Source organism: Panthera onca, chromosome A3 (assembly GCF_046562875.1).
Source record: "Panthera onca isolate mPanOnc1 chromosome A3, mPanOnc1 haplotype 2, whole genome shotgun sequence".
NCBI classification, from domain to species: Eukaryota; Metazoa; Chordata; class Mammalia; order Carnivora; family Felidae; genus Panthera; species Panthera onca.
Genome location: NC_138341.1, coordinates 115,649,431 through 115,670,950, shown reverse-complemented (window position 1 = coordinate 115,670,950; position 21,520 = coordinate 115,649,431). Strand labels below are relative to the sequence as shown.

The following is a 21,520-nucleotide window of genomic DNA, read 5'->3' as shown; positions in this document are numbered from 1 at the left end:
TGATAACTTTCTAAGACCCTAGCCCATTCCACTGGCTCTCCCTGGTTAAATAAGTTGGGGACATACATGTTGAAACCACAGGCCAGGAAGAAACCTGTGGCCAGGAAGAGCCATTATACAATGTTCCATCATCAATCATTTCCATTCTGAGGTTAAACATACTAGGTGTAGGGGCATGCCTGGCTGGCTCAGTCAGTAGAGCGTGTGACTCTTGATCTTGGGGTAATGAGTTGGGTGTGCAGCCTACTTTTAAAAAAATGCAGAGTGTCTGGGTGGCTCAGTCAGTTGAGATTCTGACTCTTAATTTCAGTTTCAGGTCATGATCCCAGGGTCACGGGATTGAGCACCATGTTGGGCTCTCCAGTGAGTGTGAAGCCTAGTTAAGATTCTCTCCCCTCCCTGAGACCCCTCCGCTCACACATTCTCTCTCTCTCTCTCTCTCTCTCTCTCTCTCTCTCAAAAAAAAAAAAAAAAAAAAAAAAAAAAAAAAAAAAAAAAAAGCTAGGTGTATAACAGTCTTATTGACCTGGAACAAAGGCCATTTAATAAAACAGACTTTCTCAGCAATATGTCACCAATCACCCCACCCCTTTTTAAGTAGTTGATATTAAGAATGTTCAATTCATTCAATTCAGTTACTGCTAGCTATTCAGTTACTGCTAGCTATGTTAAGGGTAACTAAAATAGGCTGTTTAAGTTAGGATTTAAAAGTATTCTGTAACAAGAGGAAAATTTCAGGAAGATGGTCAGATTCTTTTGGATAAGAGGGGGGAAAAAGAAAAGAAAAAAAATAGAACATGCACAATGAGGTAAAAGATGCAATTCAAGAAAAGTTCCAAAGATTCCAAGTATCAAACTGGTGAAGTTTACAATGAAGCAATGTACATTGTTGGTGTTCTGGAAATATGCTAAATCAGTCTCTAAAAAGAATGTCTTAAAAGATCATGTACTGTTGGGGCACCTGGGTGGCTCACTGGTTGATCATCTGACTCTTGATTTCGGCTCAGGTCATGATCTCACAGTTTTTGTGGGTTCAAGACCTGCATTGGACTCTGAGCTGACAGCCTGGAGTCTGTTTGAAATTCTCCCCCTCTATCTGCCCCTCCCCTGCTCATACTCTCTCTCTCTCAAAATAAATAAACTTAAAAAAAAAAAAAAAAAAAAGATGAAGTACTGTAAAAGTAAGCTAAAGCACACATATACAATGTGGATATGAGGGAAAGAAAAAATGAAAACTAACATTTTTATGCATCTAATATGTCCTAACCATATTAGGAACCTTATTTTACAGAAACCTCAAAAAAACAAAAAAACCCTCTGAAGTATCTTCATACATTAATAGTTAAAGTAAATGAGTCTTGATGAGATTAAGTAACTTACTCAAAGTCATATAGAGAAAGTAACTGTGGAACCAGGATTCGAACCCATATGTCTGACTCTGAAGCCCATGCTCTTTCCACTGGACACCCATGTGGAAAATTGCTTTAAAGAAGGCAGGCAAGCTAGGCATTCAAACCTAGATGAAATTTGGCCAGGCATACCAAAGGTGATTATAATTTAGAAAGAAAGGAAGATGTAAAACAGTACAGGGAAAAAAAAAATGAAAAGGGTAAGGTAGACAAAAGACAAATTAATTTCACATCTAAAACCACTGGGGAGAAATACAGTAACAGTTGCCTATAGAAGGTGGAAGGAAAAATTGTCATATGAGATAAAGTATCTTAATCAAAACCAGGTAGCGAAGGGAAGGCTGCTGATAAAGATGAATTTGTCTGAGCACCTGGGTTGCTCAGTCGGTTGGTTAAGCATCCGACTCTTGATTTCAGCTCAGATCATGATGTCACAGTTTGTGAGATCAAGACTCATGTCGGGCTCTGCGCTGACAGCATGGAGCCTGCTTGGGATTCTCTCTCCCCCTCTCCCTCTGCCCCTGCCCCACTTGTGCTGTCTCTCTCTTTCTCTCTTTCTCTCAAAATAAATAAATAAACATTAAAAAAAAAAAAAAGATGAATTTGTCTCTATCAGTGAATGAAAACTATTATGGTGATGAGGTCCAAGAAATAGATAGGAATATGGAGAAAAGAGGGAAAAATAATGCCTACAGAGGACAGGCTTTTACTCTGATGTATTCTAACAGGGATGCTACCAATGTTGGTGAAAGGGAAGAAATGGTAACGGAGGAGGTCAGCTTCTCCTGAACTCTTGGAGAGATTTTCTCCTGTTTAAGTTCTATGTATTACTCAAATAAATCCTTCTTGTTTGGCACACAGAATCAAATTTCTCCAAGAACCATTTTCCTTTCTTCAGAGAAAAGATCTGTAATACTTTATGATTTGAGAGACTATAAAATTCCTAGCATCAAAGACTACGTAATAAAATGTTAATACACTTTGGTGAACTTTTTGCTATTATTGCAATATTACTCTAAAGGAAAATATGTAAAACTTAAACCATTTCCAGAAAGGAGATGTTTGCATACGAAAGTTAATACAATTTTGAAACCAGAAAAATATATTTAGAATAATCATACAAGGAATCCAATTTCTTTAGTCTCCTAGAGCACCAATGTATTAGGTTAACTTTATTTTCATATGTTACAAAATGATTCAATTCTGTCATCAGTTCTATATAGCCACTTAACAGTCAAGTGCTCTTAGAGGCAAAACCTTCAAATATTCTGATAAGCGAGGCAATATGAAATTTAAAACTGTTTTAATTCTCTTCACACTGCTTGGGTTTATTTTTATTATTCTTTTATCCATGAATTTTAAGTTTTCCTAATTACTTTTTAGTTTTGATATTAACAAAGCAAAGGAAGTTGAATTTCAGAAGTTTCAAAGAGGTAAGAATAGATCACAGGCACAGAATACTCGAGACAAGGTCTAAATATATATTTATCAACAGCAACAACTGGGTGCCATCTTACTTGTCTTTTTAGTACTTAACATTTCATATGAAGAAAAAAAGAAAGGTTAAAGTCTAGTACTCTTAAATTTATAGTGTAGCAGGCTGCTTACCCCATAAATGAATCTCTGGTTAAACTGCTGCATTGCTCCTTGAAGCTGACTACGTTGGAGTTGCCACTGTTCATAGTTCCGGACAGATTCCAATGTCGGCCTCTGCCACGTTGTTGTTCTTGTGAAATGGTCAACATAATAAATACGTCCCATGTTGTCAACCCGCCGTTCCCAGCTAAATCAGGACAAAAACAACCTAATTCAACAATTATTTGTGATACAGATATGAACTGAACAGGACTTCATCTTGGCCCTGGTGCAGGATTGGTAAGATTTTACCTTAAACTACTTTTCATTTACCTGAACTCTTTTATTTTATATATATTTTTAATGGTCTTTAAGTGAATATAAAAGGAAGTTTCTAAAAATTTCTCTTAAAAGTTCTTAATATGTACCAGGTTTTAAAAACAACAATGTATATTCAGTGAGTAAGTCTCAAACAGTAATTAAGAAAAAAGTTCTCATTTTCTTTCCAATGTTCTTCTCACTGTTGCAATTCTAATAGGGACACAACTTTTTCTATAAGATTACAACTACTGATCATTTCAAATGGGTGCATAATATTAAGTAAACATTAATACAATAACTTGGTGATTTCTACTTTGTTATTTATGGTTGTTTCTAATATTCTCATATTACAAAAAGTAAAATAATAAATACGTTTAATACACCAATTTTTTTTCTTCCTTGCATTTACCTCTTAGGATAAATTTCCTGGAGAGGATTACTATAGTCCATTACTATAGTTATAGATACCTCCTGCAAGAGTTGTAACTAATTTATACTACCACTCGCAATGTTATGTGGTAAAGTTTCTCTACAATCTCATCAATACTGGATACTATCTGCTAATTTAACAAGTGAAACAATACCTTTCATGTGTGTACTTGAGATTACTAGCAAGATTAAACATGTCCCCAAGTTTGCTACTGACTTCCCTTGAACACAAGTATTTTCTTCCACTTTCTAGAATGTAAATGATAAATGCTTAACATCATGTATTAATATATCCTTTTATTGCTCCAACTATTCTACAATTACTTCACTATTATGTACTAATAGACTTTATCTTCATATATATGATAGGGGATATAATTCTTATTCAGTTAAATAATTACTCTTGATGAAACTAATTCTAAAACCCTGTGATTTGAATGAAGTATAGAAAGGAAAACTTGGAAATAGCAAGACCTATAGAATCTTGAGGTCAGAAATGAATGAAAATCAATTCATTGCTCATCATCATGCTCAGTCAATTCTCTCTCTTCTTTCTAGTTGCACCTACCACAACACAAAGAGGATACAGAAAAGGCTGAAAGGAAGAGGAAAAGTAGGAATACAAGGAAGATTTTGCACAGATATATCCATAGTTCTAAATAAATACTTTTCTTCTTCCTTAATTCAGATACTTACCCAGGAGGTAGAGGTTCTGGTCTGTCCCACGTTGTTCTTTTTTCAATATGATCTACGTAGTAAACTCGCCCATGCTGGTCCACTCTCTGCTCCCAACTTAAGCACAAAATTTAAAAGGCTGCTATAGCACTTGTCTTTGCTTTTTTCTCTTATATGACCACATTAAAGAACTGAGAAAAATAAGTATGTCAATATATAAAGAAGATACCAAAAGAATTTATGAATAAAGGCAAGACTGGTATCCTGAGGATGACAGAGTAAGTAAGCTTTCTTCTGCAGAAGTATCTGCTCAAGATATTCCTTGTATTTCTTTAAAAAAAAAATTTTTTTTTAACATTTATTTATTTTTGAGACAGAGAGAGAGAGAGAGCATGAACAGGGGAGGGTCAAGGAAGAGGGAGACATAGAATCTGAAACAGGCTCCAGGCTCTGAGCTGTCAGCACAGAGCCTGACGTGGGGCTCGAACCCACAGACCGCGAGATCATGACATGAGCTGAAGCCGGACGCTTAACCGACTGAGCCACCCAGGCGCTCCATATTCCTTGTATTTCTAAAGAGGTCTGAGGTAGATGCACTCAGGAGATAAAGTCTATCTCAATCTGATCATGGCATGTGCAAAACTTAGTGGGGAAAAATGCTTGTAATTAATGTTATGAAATCTGAAGAAAGACTGAGCCAAGGGCAAAGCACTATTTGCATTCCAGAAGAACTGAAATCAAAAACTAAGACTTTATCAGATATGTCTCTGCATAGTTTAACAGACAAAGTCAATCTGGGTATTCTAGTCTCCTTGGTATGTTAATCCCCAAAGTGAGGAAGACAGGAATAAGCCATCACAGCTTAGAAGTACCAATCACATTAGGGGCACCTCGATGGCTCAGTTGGTTAAGTGTCCAACTCTTGGTTTAGGCTGACAGCATGGAGCCTGCTTGGGATTCTTTCTTCCACTCTCTCTGCCCCTCTTCTGCTTAAGTGTGCACACTCAAAATAAATAAACAAACTTAAAAGGAAAAAAAAAAGTACCAATTACTTTGGAGAGTACCAGTTTCTGTATGGTAATCCCTTGCACAAATAACTTTCTAATTTGGCTTCCCGTGTAGGTTTTGCAAAAGGAAAATGGCCCAACTATGCAGACAAATAATATGTTTAGCAATTAAAAATTTCATAAGGGTTTATTAATTTATCAGCCAATTAATTTTAATTAGATTCCAAGCTCTGGATTAATGTGAATGTCACAATGTATATATGTACGTAAATTACTAGAGTATTATTAATTTTTAAAATAATTAGTGGTGGGGTGCCTGGGTGGCTCAGTCGGTTAAGCATCCGACTTCAGCTCAGGTCACGATCTCGCGGTCTGTGAGTTCGAGCCCCGCGTCGGGCTCTGGGCTGATGGCTCAGAGCCTGGAGCCTGCTTCCGATTCTGTGTCTCCCTCTCTCTCTGCCCCTCCCCCGTTCATGCTCGCTCTCTGTCTCAAAAATAAATAAACGTTAAAAAAAAAAAATTATAAAAAAAGTCAAATAATTAGTGGAGATTAAAATGGGGTTGAGTACTAATTTTATCAGTTTCCTAAATTATTTTTTTCCATAAGCCATTTATTTATTTACTTTGAAATTTTATTTTTTATTTTTTAAAATTTACATCCAAATTAGTTAGCATATAGTGCAACAGTGATCTCAGGAGTAGATTCCTTAGTGCCCCTTACCTATTTAGCCCATCTCCCCTCCCACAACCCCTCCAGTAACCCTCAGTTTGTTCTCCATATTTATGAGTCTCCTGTTTTGTCCCCCTCCCTGTTGTTATATTATTTTTGTTTCCCTTCCCTTATGTTCATCTGTTTTGTCTTTTAAAGTCCTCATATGAGTGAAGTCATATGATTTTTGTCTCTCTCTGACTAATTTCACTTAGCATAATACCCTCCAGCTCCATCCACGTAGTTGCAAGTGGCAAGATTTCATTCTTTTTGATTGCTGAGTAATACTCCATTGTATAGGTACACCATGTCTTCTTTATCCATTCATCCACTGATGGACATTTGGGCTCTTTCCATACTTTGGCTACTGTTGACAGTGCTGCTATAAACATGGGGGGGTGCATGTGTCCCTTCAAAACGCACACCTGTATCCCTTGGATAAATGCTTAGTAGTACAATTGCTGGGTAGTAGGGTAGTTCTATTTTTAGTTTGAGGAACCTCCATACTGTTTTCCAGAGTGGCTGCACCAGCTTGTATTCCCATCAGTTTCCTAAATTATTACTACTTTGCCATAATGACTTTATGATGGTCGAAAAGTATTTTAAGAAGTGGGTTTTTTTCCCCCTGTCAAAGAGAAAGCAATCTGAATTTGGGGACTATTACTTGGCACTAGTTAACTTTCTATGGTTTAGAGTCCTTCAATAAAAGAAATATAATAAAAATAAAAAAGTATGCCTTGGAAATGAGGAGGAGGATGACTGCTAATGTGGTGAGGTTTTTTTGTCCAGTCTGACTCTAGATATAACCCCCCACCCACCAAAACCAGTTACCACTGCTTGAAGATGCTTTTTTAAAGAATGAAGTTCAGTATTATGTTCCTTATTAATAAGTATATGCAGAAGCCTAAAGCAAACAAATGTTAACAAAAAACAGCTACTTACCCAGGTGGTAGGGGAGCTTGAGGTACAGTATTTAATGGCCTAGGGCCTGAGCCTCCAGATATAGTAAGAGGAATTATTAATCCAGATGTTGCTCCTTCAGATGTATTTGAATTTATATTTGTTGGTGGCAGAGAGCCTGTACTGGATCCATCACTTTCAGAAGTAGCAGATGGTGAACCATTGACAGATGCTATAAAAGATTTGTGGAAAACAACAATCTTTTATTTTCAGAAATCTAAATTCAGGATAGAATTTTAACTTAAAAAAAATTAAAAGGCAGATGACACAGAAAATTTAAGATGTGGACATGTAGGTAAAAATAACTTAAATAAAATCAACTTTTAAAAATAACTTTTTGGGTTCTATCTACTCCATGTCTCTTTACTAATTATGAAGCACACGCAAATTCTGATTTCCTGATGCCACAGAAATAAAAACTTTTAGAATAGGAAAGCATTGGTATCCCTTGGTGTTATAAATTCATTTAGTAATTTTTCAGATACTTAAAACTGTCTTTTCTATGAAAAGACATATCAAAGACCAATTTTTGATGTTATGACTATTAAGCAATAGCACTGTACATAGTACATCTTCAAGAAATACCTGACAAAACAATTTCCGGGAGAAGTCACCAATATTTTGACAAAGTAGTATATGATTTTAAAGACTGGGAATATATTATTAACACATTTTTTACCCCAAACAGGGGAAGATGTATAATTAAAAACAAGGTTTTTAATAAAATGATTTGTAGGGGCACCTGGGTGGCTCAGTCAGTTGAGCATCTGACTTTGGCTCAGGTCATGATCTCGCATTTCATGAGTTCGAGCCCCATATTGGGCTCTGTGCTGACAGCTCAGAGCCTGCAGCCTGCTTCTGATTCTGTGTCTCCCTCTCTCTCTGCCCCTCCCCAACTAATGCTCTGTCTCTCTCTCAAAAATAAATAAACATTAAAAAGAAAATTATTTGTAGACAACTAATTTACTTTTTAATAATATTTGGTTTAATTTTTTATACATTCCCTGTCCACATACTAGCAGAGGGAAATAATAAATGATTAAAGATTCTATTCTGGCTAATCAGGGAAAATGGATATTCTACCTAGAGCTGTTAACATTTTTACTACACAAAATGTGTTCATTGGTTGTATAATTTTTGCTTCAAAATCTGAATATCATTTAGCATTGTTGGGTTACTCACCATTTACTAATTGTCTTTTTAAAGGATACAATGAGAAAAGCAACCAGATCCCTGACAATATGAATAATGCACATAGGGTTCTCATTTTATTTCTCATTTTCAATAAACCACTTGCCTCAATAGATTTTCCCTAGAGAAAAAACTTATGGAAAAGCATACCTTTGTCTACCTACAGAAAGATCATTCTGGGCCAAAATCTTAAATATAAAAATACTGCTAGAAAACCAACCTGAAAGAGTCTCCTGATTCTTATCTGAGGATCAATTCCCAAACAGAACGTTATTTATAATCACAGTACTGACAGTTACATCCCTAGTGTGTGGCTGGAATACACACCTGGTCTACGTGGGGTAGGTGGAGGTGGTCGTGAAGGTCTTGGAGGCCTAGAAGGTTTAAAACCGCCATTTGAGAGTGATGGAGAATTATTCCCATTGACCTTCCTATTTTCACCAGCCCCTGAATCCTCAGGTTCATCTGATCCATTTGGATTTGTTCTGGGTAAGAAGCGGGGAAAGGGAGGGGAAAATTAATGTTCACTGAATTTAATAAAAAACAAGACCAAAACTTAAAATTTCTGGCCGGCCTTATCAAGTACGTGAATAGCCCTTGGGTAGAGTCTTATATGTAACCCTCAGAGCCCACCCAGCAGCAAGAGTGAGGAGTTGCCTAAGGGCAACAGAAACATGTGGGACTCTTCAAAACTATTAGGTATGCTGGTTCAGATTTCAAATTAAGTCTTTGGAGGCCCTGTATAAGCAGGAACAGAGTCAAATTCTCAAAATCCCAATGCCTTAGAAAGGGCACTATTTTATTTCAAGCCCAGATAATGTCACCATAATTTTCCTGGTTTCCATTGGCCCTTAATATTCTTCAGTTTTAGGGTAGGGTTGACTGTTTTATGGCAGAAGAAAGAAGTATACTTATTTTCCAGAGACAAGGTGTTTTCTTTCCATCCCAGAAAACGGTATACAAAATGTTGAAAATTAGCGATTAGATCAGACCTTTTTTAAAAGGGAGGTGTTATTTCTTCAAAGCAATGACATAAATTGAAAGAAAGAAGAGAGAGGGGAGGACAGTAATGTCAGATTGAAAGTTTTTACCACTGTCAGCTAAATATACTTGATTACTTTTCCCAGGGAAACCTAGCCATGAATTAGACAGCACAGCGTTAGTTTAGACAGTTTGAAGAAGCTTCAGCTAAGGCTCTGCTATCTACTATCTGGTAAGCAGCAAACCACTATGCAGTATCAATCCATACTACAGTATTAATTATTCAGAATAAGCCTGAACAAAGTAATATCTAATCAATTCAAGAAATTAATATTGAGAGGCATGACCACATATTAAATCATATTCAAACTATGTTCCCCTAAAGTTTTTTTAATTTTTTAATGTTTATTCATTTCCTGAGAGAGAGAGAGAGAGAGAGAGAGAGAGAGCGCGCAACCAGGGGAGAGGCAGAGAGAGAGGGAGACACAGAATCCAAAGCAGGCTCCAGGGTCTGAGCTGTCAGCACAGAGCCCGATGCGGGGCTCAAACTCACGAACCGCAAGATCATGACCTGAGAAGTCGGTTGCTTAACTGACTGAGCCACCCAGGTGTCCCTCCCCTAAAGTTCTTTAGGGTTTTTCTACTCAAAGTATGGAACTCAAAATATGGAAAAGAAGCAAAGGCAATACACAGGAGGCTTATGAGAAAAGCACAATCTTGAGGTGCCCAGGTGGCTCAGCTGGTTGGGTGACTGACTCTTGATTTTGGCTCAGGTCATGACCTCATGTCTTGTGGGATCAAGCCCTGCATCGGGCTCATGCTGACAGTGAGGAGCCTGCTTGGGATTCTTTCTCTTCTTTCTTTGCCCCTCTTCACTCTCTCTCTCTCTCTCTCTCTCTCAAAATAAATAAACATTTCATAAACGTTAAAAAAAAAAAAAAAAAAAGAAATACACAATCTTGCACTCCTCTCCCAGGAGCCACTATATCAGAACTAGAATTTTAATAAGATCCCCAGGCGATCTGTGTGAATAGTAAGATATGACAAGACTGCCTTGCGGGTGCCTCAAATGCTTATTTTGAATAAAAGGAACAGCTCAGTAACTGGCAGTCAGCACCTGGTTAGTGTTGACTCCTACAGGAAGGCCAAGTCACCCCAGAATATGAACTGAATGCAGGAAGAGTCAGCTTTGACACTGCTCCTCTACCCCTAGGTGCTGAGTTCCAAACCCATTTTTGAGTAGCATACCCCTTTAAGACTCTGAGTATTGCCTCTCCATACTATTTCAACACTTTACTAGTTAGTTCTTAAAAAATATTAAGAACTAATTAAGGTTCTTAATGCCTTTTAGAAGGTACACAACAAATGGCAGAATGGACCAAAAGTGGGAAATTGAGGTTTCTAGCTCTGGCTCTGCTATTAAGAAGTTATTTGACCAAAGAAAAGGTACTTAAATCTCCATGCACGTCAGTGCTAGTCAAGTTTCAGGTGTATGTGAGGAAGGAGAAACATTCGGGACATGAGGTAAATCTGCTATGACAAAGGGGAAATCCAGAAACTGGATTCAAAAATGCAATATCCTGGGGTTGAGGATTAAAATTTTGGAGATTTCAACATCCATGCTGTTTACTCTTCTAACACCTTGGCCTCAGTTTCTCAATATAGTTATCTGACAATCTGGGTAGTAGGATGACTCCTTAAATGTCCTTGATACTTAGAAATTGTTCCTCCTTCCTAGATCTTAAACTCACAAATCTCTCTACCTACAACGTTCTACTTCTTCTACCTGCCTCCCACCGTATCTTTGATTCAGTCTCATCATGGCCTTTAACCCACTCTATATTCACAGTCCATCAGCTCCCTTCAAGTCCCACTTGGGTTCCATCCCAGGGTACTACTTCTCCTAGTACCTTTCATTCCTTCACTATAGTCCAACATCCCCTAACCCCAAGCAATCATTGCAACTAATCCTTCATTTACTTTTTCTACTACTATTCTCAGGGGCCAACAAGTAATAATAAATAATGTTCCAGGTGCAAAATCAGGTCTATTTTAGCAGAGTAAATAAACTAGGTAAAATACCAAATTAAAGGGGTAGACTGTTCTATAAAAGGTCCTCATAAATTTCCCACTGTGCCCAATAAAGAAAAGTCTGTAGGGGTGCCTGGGTGGCTCAGTCAGTTAGGCATCTGACTTTGGCTCAGGTCATGATCTCACAGCTTGTGAGTTCAAGCCCTGCATCGGGCTCTGTGCTGACAGCTCGGAGCCTGGAGCCTGCTTCAGATTCTGTATCTCCCTCTCTCTCTCTGCCCCACCCCTGCTTGCTCTCTGTCTCTCAAAACTGAGTAAACATTAAAAAATTAAAAAAAAAAAAAGAAAGAAAGAAAGAAAGAAAAGTCTGTAGATTTTCACTACCAATGTCTAATAAGATAAAGTCTTTACTTCCCTCCTGTTAGTGTATGTGCTGCCAAAGTGAGCACCTTTTTTCCTGTTAAAAAGAAGAAATCACAGCTCAAATCTCTTAGGAGCTAAAAAACTAGAAATGACAGAGGACTATGACAGCCTAGGCCACAGGTTCATTGGGATTGGTGTATTAATATTAAAATTAATACTAATAAAAATTAATAGTAATTTGGTAGGGCAAAGGACTTTTACTAGGTGCTGTACAATTAAAGAGACTTAGGCAAAAGACAAAAAGAAATTAAAACTGTGTTTCTTCAGTCTCCATCTTTTTATACTGGCAGGCATCAGTTTCCTAAAGCTTGCTCATTTTAGAGACTGAGACAAAAGCTACAGTTGACCTTATTTAACAACTTCAACTGGACTATACATACTGCTTGGAAATCAACCATTTTCTACATATTAAATCTACTTTTGACCACATTTCCAATCTGTAGATGACCGTCATCCTGCCTCTTCCCTAATATGATGATTATCTGCAATCCTTCAATTGTCTCATCTACCTTAAGCTTTCTCTGTTTCAAAGGGGAGGTAGGTGCCATGTCCAGCTGAGAAGGTGGCAGAAGCCCCTGAAACAGCCCAAGAAGATGAACAAGGAAGATAAAACACTCAAGCAGAAACAGAAAGAAGAAAAGAAACTCAAGGAACTAACATCAAAGGCTGCAGGGAAGGGCCTACAGGAGGAATTAAGAAATCTGAAAAGATTTCTAAGCCTGGATGGCTTAGTCAGTTGAGTTCCAACTCCTGATTTTGGCTCAGGTCAATGATCACAGAGTTGTGGGATTGAGCCCCATATAGGACTCCACGCTCAGCGTGAAGCCTGCTTGAGATCCTTCCGCCTTCCTTCCCTCCCCCCCACAACCTTCTCCCCTGCTTGAACTCTCTTAAACAAAAAAGGGAAAAAAAGGAAAGAAAGAAACCTGACAAAAAGTAACCTGTTCTTGTGCCTGAGGCAATGGTGTTCCTTAATACTATTCCTGTTTAAACATCTGAATTCCCTGTCTGTTACAGCATCTATTGCCAACTATAGCTAGGATGAAGTGCTGTCTTAGTTCCTATTGTACATTTAAGAATAAACTTTCATTAAAAAAAGGAAAAATCAATCAAAAAAAATTTCTCTGTGCTCTTATCATCTTCATTTATTTGTTTCCCCTCTTGGGGGAAAAAATGTCTCTTCACTACTTCAAGGCTAATTTGTCTTTGTGTTTTTGATTTCAGCCTGTATCTTCTAGGACTTTCCATCATCATTTAACACCTTTCTTCTATCTTCCATCATCTTCCTTCTTCCAGATCTTTTCTCTTGGTTCATAAACACAATCAAACCCCTCAACCTAAAACACTTCCTCAATCCTAACTGCTCTTCAAAACAGTTCTTTCTCTTTTTCTTCATTATAACTTTTTGTATTTATGCTATTAAAGAACTTAGTATATTTTAGTTTTTCAAAGACTTTCACTTTTCAAAGTGAAAAACAACTTCTAATCATAAAATAAAAATCACCTTCAGTCCTGCCTTCTGGATATCATTACCATTAAGACATGGGACTATCTCTTGCCAGTCCTATTTCACCGGCTCTGTATGTAACCATACAATGTTTCCTATCTTGAGCAAATGTTTGTTTTATTACTCATTATATACTGGGCATTTCCCCCAAATTATTAAAAAACATTTATAATATCTAATGACTATAGAAAATTCTAATACATAGAAATACCATCTAGTCATTTTATTTTCTTTTGGTGGGGGAAGAGGAGGTAATTGCTATTTCCTATAGAAAGTCAGAATAGAACACCTGGGTTAAAGTATACAAATATCTTGAAGATATTTTAATATTTAATATTTAATTTAATATTACTAAAAATATTTTCAAAGATAATAATTAATCTGTTCTCCCATCAGCTAGTTATGAAAATGTCCACTTCACCATAAAGTATTTAAATATTTTGAAGTCTTTACTAATTTGGTAAATAAAAATGTTATGTTCAACAATATTTCATTTATAAGCCATTAGAGTTTCTTCTTCCATGAATTGTATACATCTTTTATACATTTTTCTGTTATAAGAGAATAGTTCTACTTATTATTTGTAAGATCCTTTTATAATCTGAGGATATCAATTTATCGCTTTTCATATTGGTTAAGTATCTGTCATCCGCTTCTAATTCTATATTTGAAAATACACAGAAGAACTAGCTGGGGCTGAAAACAGATTAGAATCCCTTTCTGTGGAGACAAAAGAAGTAAAAGCTAGTCAGGATGAAATTAAAAATACTGTAACTGAGCTGCAATCTTGAATGGATGCCATGGTGGGAAGGATGGATGAAGCAGAGCAGCGAATCAGTGATATGGAGGACAAACTTATGGAGAATAATGAAGCAGAAAAAAAGAGGGAGACTAAGGCAAAAGAGGATGATATAAGAATTAGGGAATTTAGTGACTCATTAAGAAAGAATAACATCAGAATCATAAGAGTCCCAGAAGATGAAGAGAGAGAAAAGGGGGTAGATGGTTTATGTGAGCAAATCATAGTGGAAAACTTTCCTAACTTGGGAAAAGACACAGACATCAAAACCCAGGAGACACAGAGAACTCCCATTAGATTCAACAAAAACCGACTATCATCAAGGCATATTATAGTCAAATTCACAAAACAGGAAAAGGAAAAGAATCATGAAAGCAGCAAGGGAAAAAAAGTCCTTAACCTACAAGAGAAGACAGATCAGGTTCACAGCAGACCTATCCACAGAAACTTGGCAGCCCAGAAAGGAGTGGTAGGATATATTCAATATGCTGAATTGGGAAAATGTGCAGCCAAGAATTCTTTACCCAGCAAGACTGTCATTCAAAATAGGAGAGATAAAAGTTTCCCAGACAAACAAAAACTAAATGAGTTCATGACCACTAAACCAGCTCTGCAAGAAATTTTAACAGGGATTCTCTCAGGGTAGTAAAGATTGGAGAAAAAAAACAAAAAACAAAAACAAAAAAAACCCTAAAAAGACCAAAAGCAACAAAGACTAGAAAGGACCAGAGACCACCACCAGAAACTCTAACTCTACAGGCAACGTAATGGCAATAAATTCATACCTTTCAGTACTCACTCTAAATGTCAATGGACTAAATGCTCCAATCAAAAGACACAGGGTAATAAAACAGAAAAGAAAACAAGATCCATCTATACGCTGTTTACAAGAGACCCATTTTAGACCTAAAGACACCTTCAGATTGAAAGTAAGGGGATAGAGAACCATCTATCATGCTAATGGTCGCCAAAAGAAAGCCGGAGTAGCCATACTTATATCAGACAATCTAGGTTTTAAAACAAAGGCTGTTAACAAGAGATGAAAAAGGGAATTATATCATAATTAAGGGGTCTATCCAACAAGATGTAACAATTGTAAACATTTATGCTCCAAATGTGAAAGCACCCAAATATATACATCAATTAATCACAAACATAAAGAAACTCATTGATAATAATACCATAATAGTAGGGGACTTCAATACCCCACTTAGAGCAATGGACAGATCATCTAAATGAAAATCAACAAGGAAACAATGGCTTTGAATGACACACTGGACTGGATGGACTTAACAGATATATACAGAACATTTCATCCTAAAGCAGCAAAATACACATTCTTCTTCTGTGCACATGGAACATTCTCCAGAATAGATCACATACTGGGACATAAAATGCACAGAAGTTTTATATTCCTATATAATCAAATTTATTCAGAAATAAGTTCACTATTCACATTTTCTCCTAAAGGTTTTATAATTTAATTTTTTTGAACTCAATTTTCTTTTAAATTTTTTAAGTTTATTTTGAGACAGAGACAGCATGAGTGGGGGGAGGGGCAGCGAGAGAGAATCCCAAGCTGGTTCCGTGCTGTCAGCACAGAGCCCGATGTGGGGCTCAAACCCATGAAGCCGTGAGATCATGACCTGAGCCAAAACCATGAGCTGGGCACTTAACTGACTGAGCCACCCAGGCAACCCTGAACTCAATTTTAAAGTCAACCTGGAATCTACTCTGATCTTGGACAAGATAAAGCTCTAACTTGATTTTTTCTTTTTCCATATATAGCCAGTTTTCCTTGGCTTAATTAGTCTAGTATCTCATTCTCTTCTGCAGTATTTGACAGCATTAAATACTCCATCTTTTAAGATGGTTTACTTATTTTGGGAGAGTGCGTGTGCAAGGGGGGAAGGGGCAGAGAAAGAGAGGGGCAGAGAGAATTCCAAGCAGACTCAGAGCTGTCTGCACAGAGTCCATTGTGAGGCTCTCTCTCACGAACTGTGAGATCATGACCTGAGCCAAAATCAAGAGTCAGAAGCTTAACCAACTGAGCCACCCAGGTGCCCCAATTACCTCATCTTTTAAAACCATTTTCTCTTAACTTCTTTGAGTTAATCTTGTATGCCCACTTCTAACCATCTCTTCTTCAATTTGTCTTCTTCCTCCCATTCACTAAATATAGGTTCCTATGGTTCTGTTCTGAATTTTTCCCTAGAGTCTCAAATTTTATGATTTCAAAGATCATCTCTAAAATAGTTCCCAAATCGAATCACTTATCCTTGTTGCATTCCCATCCTCTGGTACCAAATTATCAACTGAATGCAGGAGATCTAGAATAACTCTCCAGTTGTAAGGCTAGTATTCCTCTCATGGTCTGATTCTATGGGTGGCACTGCTATCCTCCCAGGCAACTTGACTTTCCTTCTCTCCTGTTCCTCTTGACGCTTAATACCTAAGTCTCACTGATTTCACTTCCACATTCTCTCCCTACTCTTCTACCACCATTGCCCCAGTTCTAACCCTCCTTATCTCTCACTGTATTACTATTAACAACTTCCCACATAGGTCTCCCCCACCTTCACTCACCACCAGATAATACAAGCTATACACGATTACCAAATAAAATAAAATACTTTTTCCTATGGAGTTTTGATCATGCCAATGCCCCAAATACTTTTAGAGATCTTCCTCTCCACAGAAGGATTCTATGAGCCTATACAGGCATACCTCAGCAGTATCAGTTCTAGACCACTGCAATAAAGTCAATATTTTTGTTTCCCAGTGCATATAAGTTATGTTTACACTATACTGCAGTCTATTAAATGTGCAATAGCATTATGTTTAAAAAAATTTTTACTTACCTTAATGTAAAAATACTTTGTTACTAAAAAAATCCTACCCATCATCCACACTGAATGTGATTCAAGTCTTAATCTCCTTGCTAGTGGAGGGTCTTGCCTTGATATTGATGGCTGCCGACTGATCAGGGTGGTGGTGGTTGCTGAAGGTTGGGGTGGCTGTGGCAATTTCTTAAGAAAACAATGAAGTCAGCCACAACAACTGATTCCTCCTTTCACAAAAGATTTCTCTGTAGCAATGCTGTTTGATAGCATTTTACTGAAGTAGAACTTCTTTCAAAATTGGAGTCCATTCTCCTAAAACCTGCTGCTGTTTAATCAATTGAGTTTGTGTAATATTCCAAATCCTTTTTGTCATTTCGACAATCTGCACAGCTTCTTTACTAGGAATAGATTTGATCCTAAGAAACCCCTTTCTTGAACTCATCCATAAGAAACAACTCCTCATCCATTTAAGTTTTGACATGAGATTGCAGCAATTCAGTCATATCTTCAGGTTCCACTAATTCTGGCTCTCGCTATTTTTGCCACATCTGCAACTACTTCCTCCACTGAAGTCTCAAACCCCTCAAAGTCATCCATGAGAACTGGAAAAAATTTTTTTCCAACTCCTGATAATGTTGATATTGTGACCTCCTCCCATGAATCACAAATGCTCTTAATGGCATCTAGAATGGTTAATCCTTTCCAGAAAGTTATTACTTTGCCCAGATCCATGAGAGAAATCACTACCTACAGCAATCATAGCCTTAAGAAATGTATTTCTTAAATAATAAAACTTGAGAGACAAAATTATCCCTTGATCCATGGGCTGCAGAATGGATGCTGTATTAGCAGGCATGAAAACCTTAACCTTGTTACACATCAGCATCAGAGCTCTAGGTGACCAGACGCATTGCCAATTAGCAGTAACATTTCCAAGAATCTTTTTTCTGAGTAGTAAGTCTCAACAGGGGGCTTAAAATATTCAATAAACCTTGTAAACAGATGTGCTATCATCCAGGCTTTGTCGTTCTGTTTACAGAGCACAGGCAGAGTAGATTTAGCATAATTCTTAAGGGCCCTAGGATTTCTGGAATGGTCACTGAGCACTGGCTTCAACTTAAAGTCAGCAGCTGCAATAGGCCCTAGCAAGCCAGTCAGCCTATCCTTTGAAGCCAGGCATTAACCTTCTCCTCTCCAGCTATGAAAGTCTTAGATGGCATCTTCTTCCAATAGAAGGCTGTTTCATCTATACTGAAAATCTGTTGTTTAGTGTAGCCACCTTCATTAATTAGCTACATCTTCTGAATAACTTGCTGCTTCATCTTGTGCTTTTATGTAAACGGAGATTGTTTCCTTCCTTAAACCTCATGAACCAACCACTACTGGCTTCAAACTTTTCTTCTGCAGTTTCCTCACCTCTCTCAGCCTTCACAGAATTGAAGAGAATTAGAGTCTTGCTCTGGATTAGGTTTTGGCTTAAGGGAATGTTGTAGCTGGTTTGATCTTCTATCCAGACCACTGAAACAGTCTCCATATCAACAGTAAGTCTGTTTTGCTTTCTTACCATTTGTGTGTTCACTGAAATAGCACTTTAAATTTCAAGAACTTTTCCTTTGTACTCACAACTTGGCTAGCTGTTTGGCACAAGAAGCCTAGCTTCTGGCCTATCTAGGCTCTCAACATGCTTTCCTCACTAAGATTAATCATTTCTAGCTTTTCATTTCAAGTGAGAGACATACTATTCTTCCTTTCACTTGAGCACTTAAAGACCACTGTAGGGTTATTAACTGGCCTAACGGTTGTGACTCAGGGAACAAGGAGGCCCAAGGAGGGGGATGGGGAACAGCCTATCAGTGGAGCAGTTAAAACACCCACAACATTTATCAATTAAGTTCACTGTTGTATATGGGCAGAGTCTGTGATGCCCCCAAACAATTACAATAGTAACATCAAAGATCACTGACCACAGATTACCATTACAAACACAATAATGACAAAGTTTGAAACAGAGCAAGAATTACCAAAATGTGAGAGAGACACAAGTGAATGTTATTAAAAATAACGGCACTGACAGATTTGCTCAATGCAGGGTTCCCACAAACCTTTAGTTTGTTTAAAAAAAAAAAAAAAAATCAAAGTATCTGCAAAGCACAAAATGAGGGATACCTATATTTACAAACCAAAACCTCCATCTGGCCCCAACCTATGTAACACTAAAAATAACTAACACTTTAGGTCACAGTAAAGCATGACAATTATGAGTTCAGGCTCTGAAGGTAAGGCAATTGCAGGTTCAACTGTGCCACTATACTATTAACTCAGGCAAGTTCCTTTCCCTTTCTTAGGCTTAGTTTTCTTATCACCCATAAAAATGATCCATACCTACCTACCTCACAAAAGTGTTTAAGTGAAATGACAGGAAACATGCTCATACTGCCTGACACAGAAGAGGCAATAAATATTAACTAATGGATTCTACTCTCAAATTCACCACCTACCATTTTCCCCTTTCAATTACCCTATTTTTAGCTAGACACTGTGAGTGAAGATTTCTAACAACACACCCTATGTTGTTCCCCATCTCTATAACTGTTTTTCTTCCTTCCACCTAGAACCCCTTCCCGTCCAATTTCCCAAGGCATGCAAAACCAAATTACAACTACGCTTTATGGTCTTAGGTCAAATGCTATTTCTTCCATGAAGCTTTTATAATTTTGGTTTATATACTGATTTACATTTTTTAAAAAATTTTATTTATTTTTGAGACAGAGAGAGACAGAGCATGAGCAGGGGAGGGGCAGAGAGAGAGGGGGACACAGAATCCAAAGCAGGCTCCAGGCTCTGAGCTATCAGCACAGAGCCCGACGTGGGGCTCGAACTCACAGACTGTGAGATCATGACCTGAGCTGAAGTCGGATGCTCAACCAAATGAGCCACCCAGGCGCCCCCTGATTTACATTTTTTAAAACCATCATGTATTATTTTCTAATAATAAAAACAGTTCGAGAAGAAACAAAATTCAAACTAGTTCTGAAGTAAAAGAGTATGAGATTAAGGCAGAATGACAATTCTGTAAGCCTAGATTTTCAAGAAATAGACTTCATTATATAACTGAAAAAATTTCCCAAAACAGTTTGTTGTAATCTAAGAAATACCTGTAAGTCTAACCATAGTGTTTCTCAAAGTGTATGGCGTGATCTAACACTATAGGCATCACCTGGAAACTTCTGAGAAGTGCCAATCTTAGGCCCAAACGTAGACCTAACAAATTAGGAACTGGAGATAAGACCATAATCTGTGGTTGAACGAGTCTTCCAAGTGATTCTGATACACTCTGAAGTTTGAAAAACATAGCCATACTAAAAGAGCACTGGTGGGGCGCCTGGGTGGCGCAGTCGGTTAAGCGTCCGACTTCAGCCAGGTCACGATCTCACGGTCCGTGAGTTCGAGCCCCGCGTCAGGCTCTGGGCTGATGGCTCAGAGCCTGGAGCCTGTTTCCGATTCTGTGTCTCCCTCTCTCTCTGTCCCTCCCCCGTTCATGCTCTGTCTCTCTCTGTCCCAAAAATAAATAAACGTTGAAAAAAAAAAAAATTAAAAAAAAAAAAATAAAAAAATAAAAGAGCACTGGTGGTTTTAGTTCTTTTAGTAAATGGGTGTGAAACTAAAACTTGAAATGGATTTTGAAAACATGGAAACCTATACACTGTATAGAATTGTCAGTGTGAACTCACCACCTCCATTATCTTTAAAAGGAATTAGCTACTAATTACATGCTACTATGGCTTTGTTCCTCTGCTCCACATTCTTATAAACCTCTGCTTATCTCACCATGCATATATATCTAACTTATACATAAGCCCAGATGTTTATGGACAGGATAAAGAACCCTGGAGAACCAAGATGCTAATACAGTAAGGTCCTAACAGCCAATAAAGTACTTCTAACAACAAAATCTTAAATACTAGGTGCCAATCATCTTGAACTTCATAAAAATGACAGAAGACAATGTTGAATAATATAGGACATCCAGACATGCTACAGAGGAAAGCAGACTAACAAGACTATATTCACAGTATACAATAGGGCCTGAATTAGGACAAAAAGGTAATGTAACCTAAAGTTGTTTAGTATTCTTCCTAAATGATAACTGGGCAAGAAATTGGAGGGGAGGGGCACAAAACCCTTGTTCACTGGGTATATACTGCCCTGCTTTTTAGTCTTATAGTTATGAAGTAAGCAAATAAAAGCAAAGGGAAAAAGCCAGTCATGGCCATGATCATTGTGTAGTAACATTTAACAGCATTTGACAGTTTACAAAATGCTTTTCAAACCCATCATCTCAGAGATACACTCTCTGGAGTAAAAGCTAACATAAAGGAATTCATACTTAACACAAAAGACATGCTTAAAGATTATTCTGGCAGTCTCAGAAACCTAAAAGACACTATTCCTCAGATTACTACTTCACTTGGGTAGAAGCATTGATTAAATAAATGGCATGAAGCTAGGGCTCCAGGAATGCCTTTGTAAGACATTTACAGTTGACTAGAGTGGTTTCATAAAGCACTTTAAGAATGAGACTTGTAGGAGTAACTAGCTAGCTCAGTCAGTAGAGCATGCGACTCTTGATCTTGGGATTCTAAGTTTGAGCCCCACGTTG

The 21,520-nt window shown here is 37.6% G+C and overlaps 1 protein-coding gene across 5 annotated transcripts in view; it reads right to left on the bottom strand.

The window, feature by feature from the left end:
• Positions 1–21,520, bottom strand: part of ITCH (itchy E3 ubiquitin protein ligase) — a 142,040-nt gene that overhangs the window by 42,028 nt on the left and 78,492 nt on the right. For all 5 annotated transcript variants that reach the window (XM_078444136.2, XM_081795334.1, XM_078444138.2 and 2 more), the window contains 4 exons: positions 8,604–8,761; positions 7,068–7,257; positions 4,431–4,526; positions 3,018–3,192 (listed from right to left, as the gene is read on the bottom strand). In XM_078444136.2, coding sequence (XP_078300262.1) covers positions 3,018–3,192; positions 4,431–4,526; positions 7,068–7,257; positions 8,604–8,761 — 619 coding nt within the window. The remainder of the gene's footprint in view (positions 1–3,017; positions 3,193–4,430; positions 4,527–7,067; positions 7,258–8,603; positions 8,762–21,520) is intronic.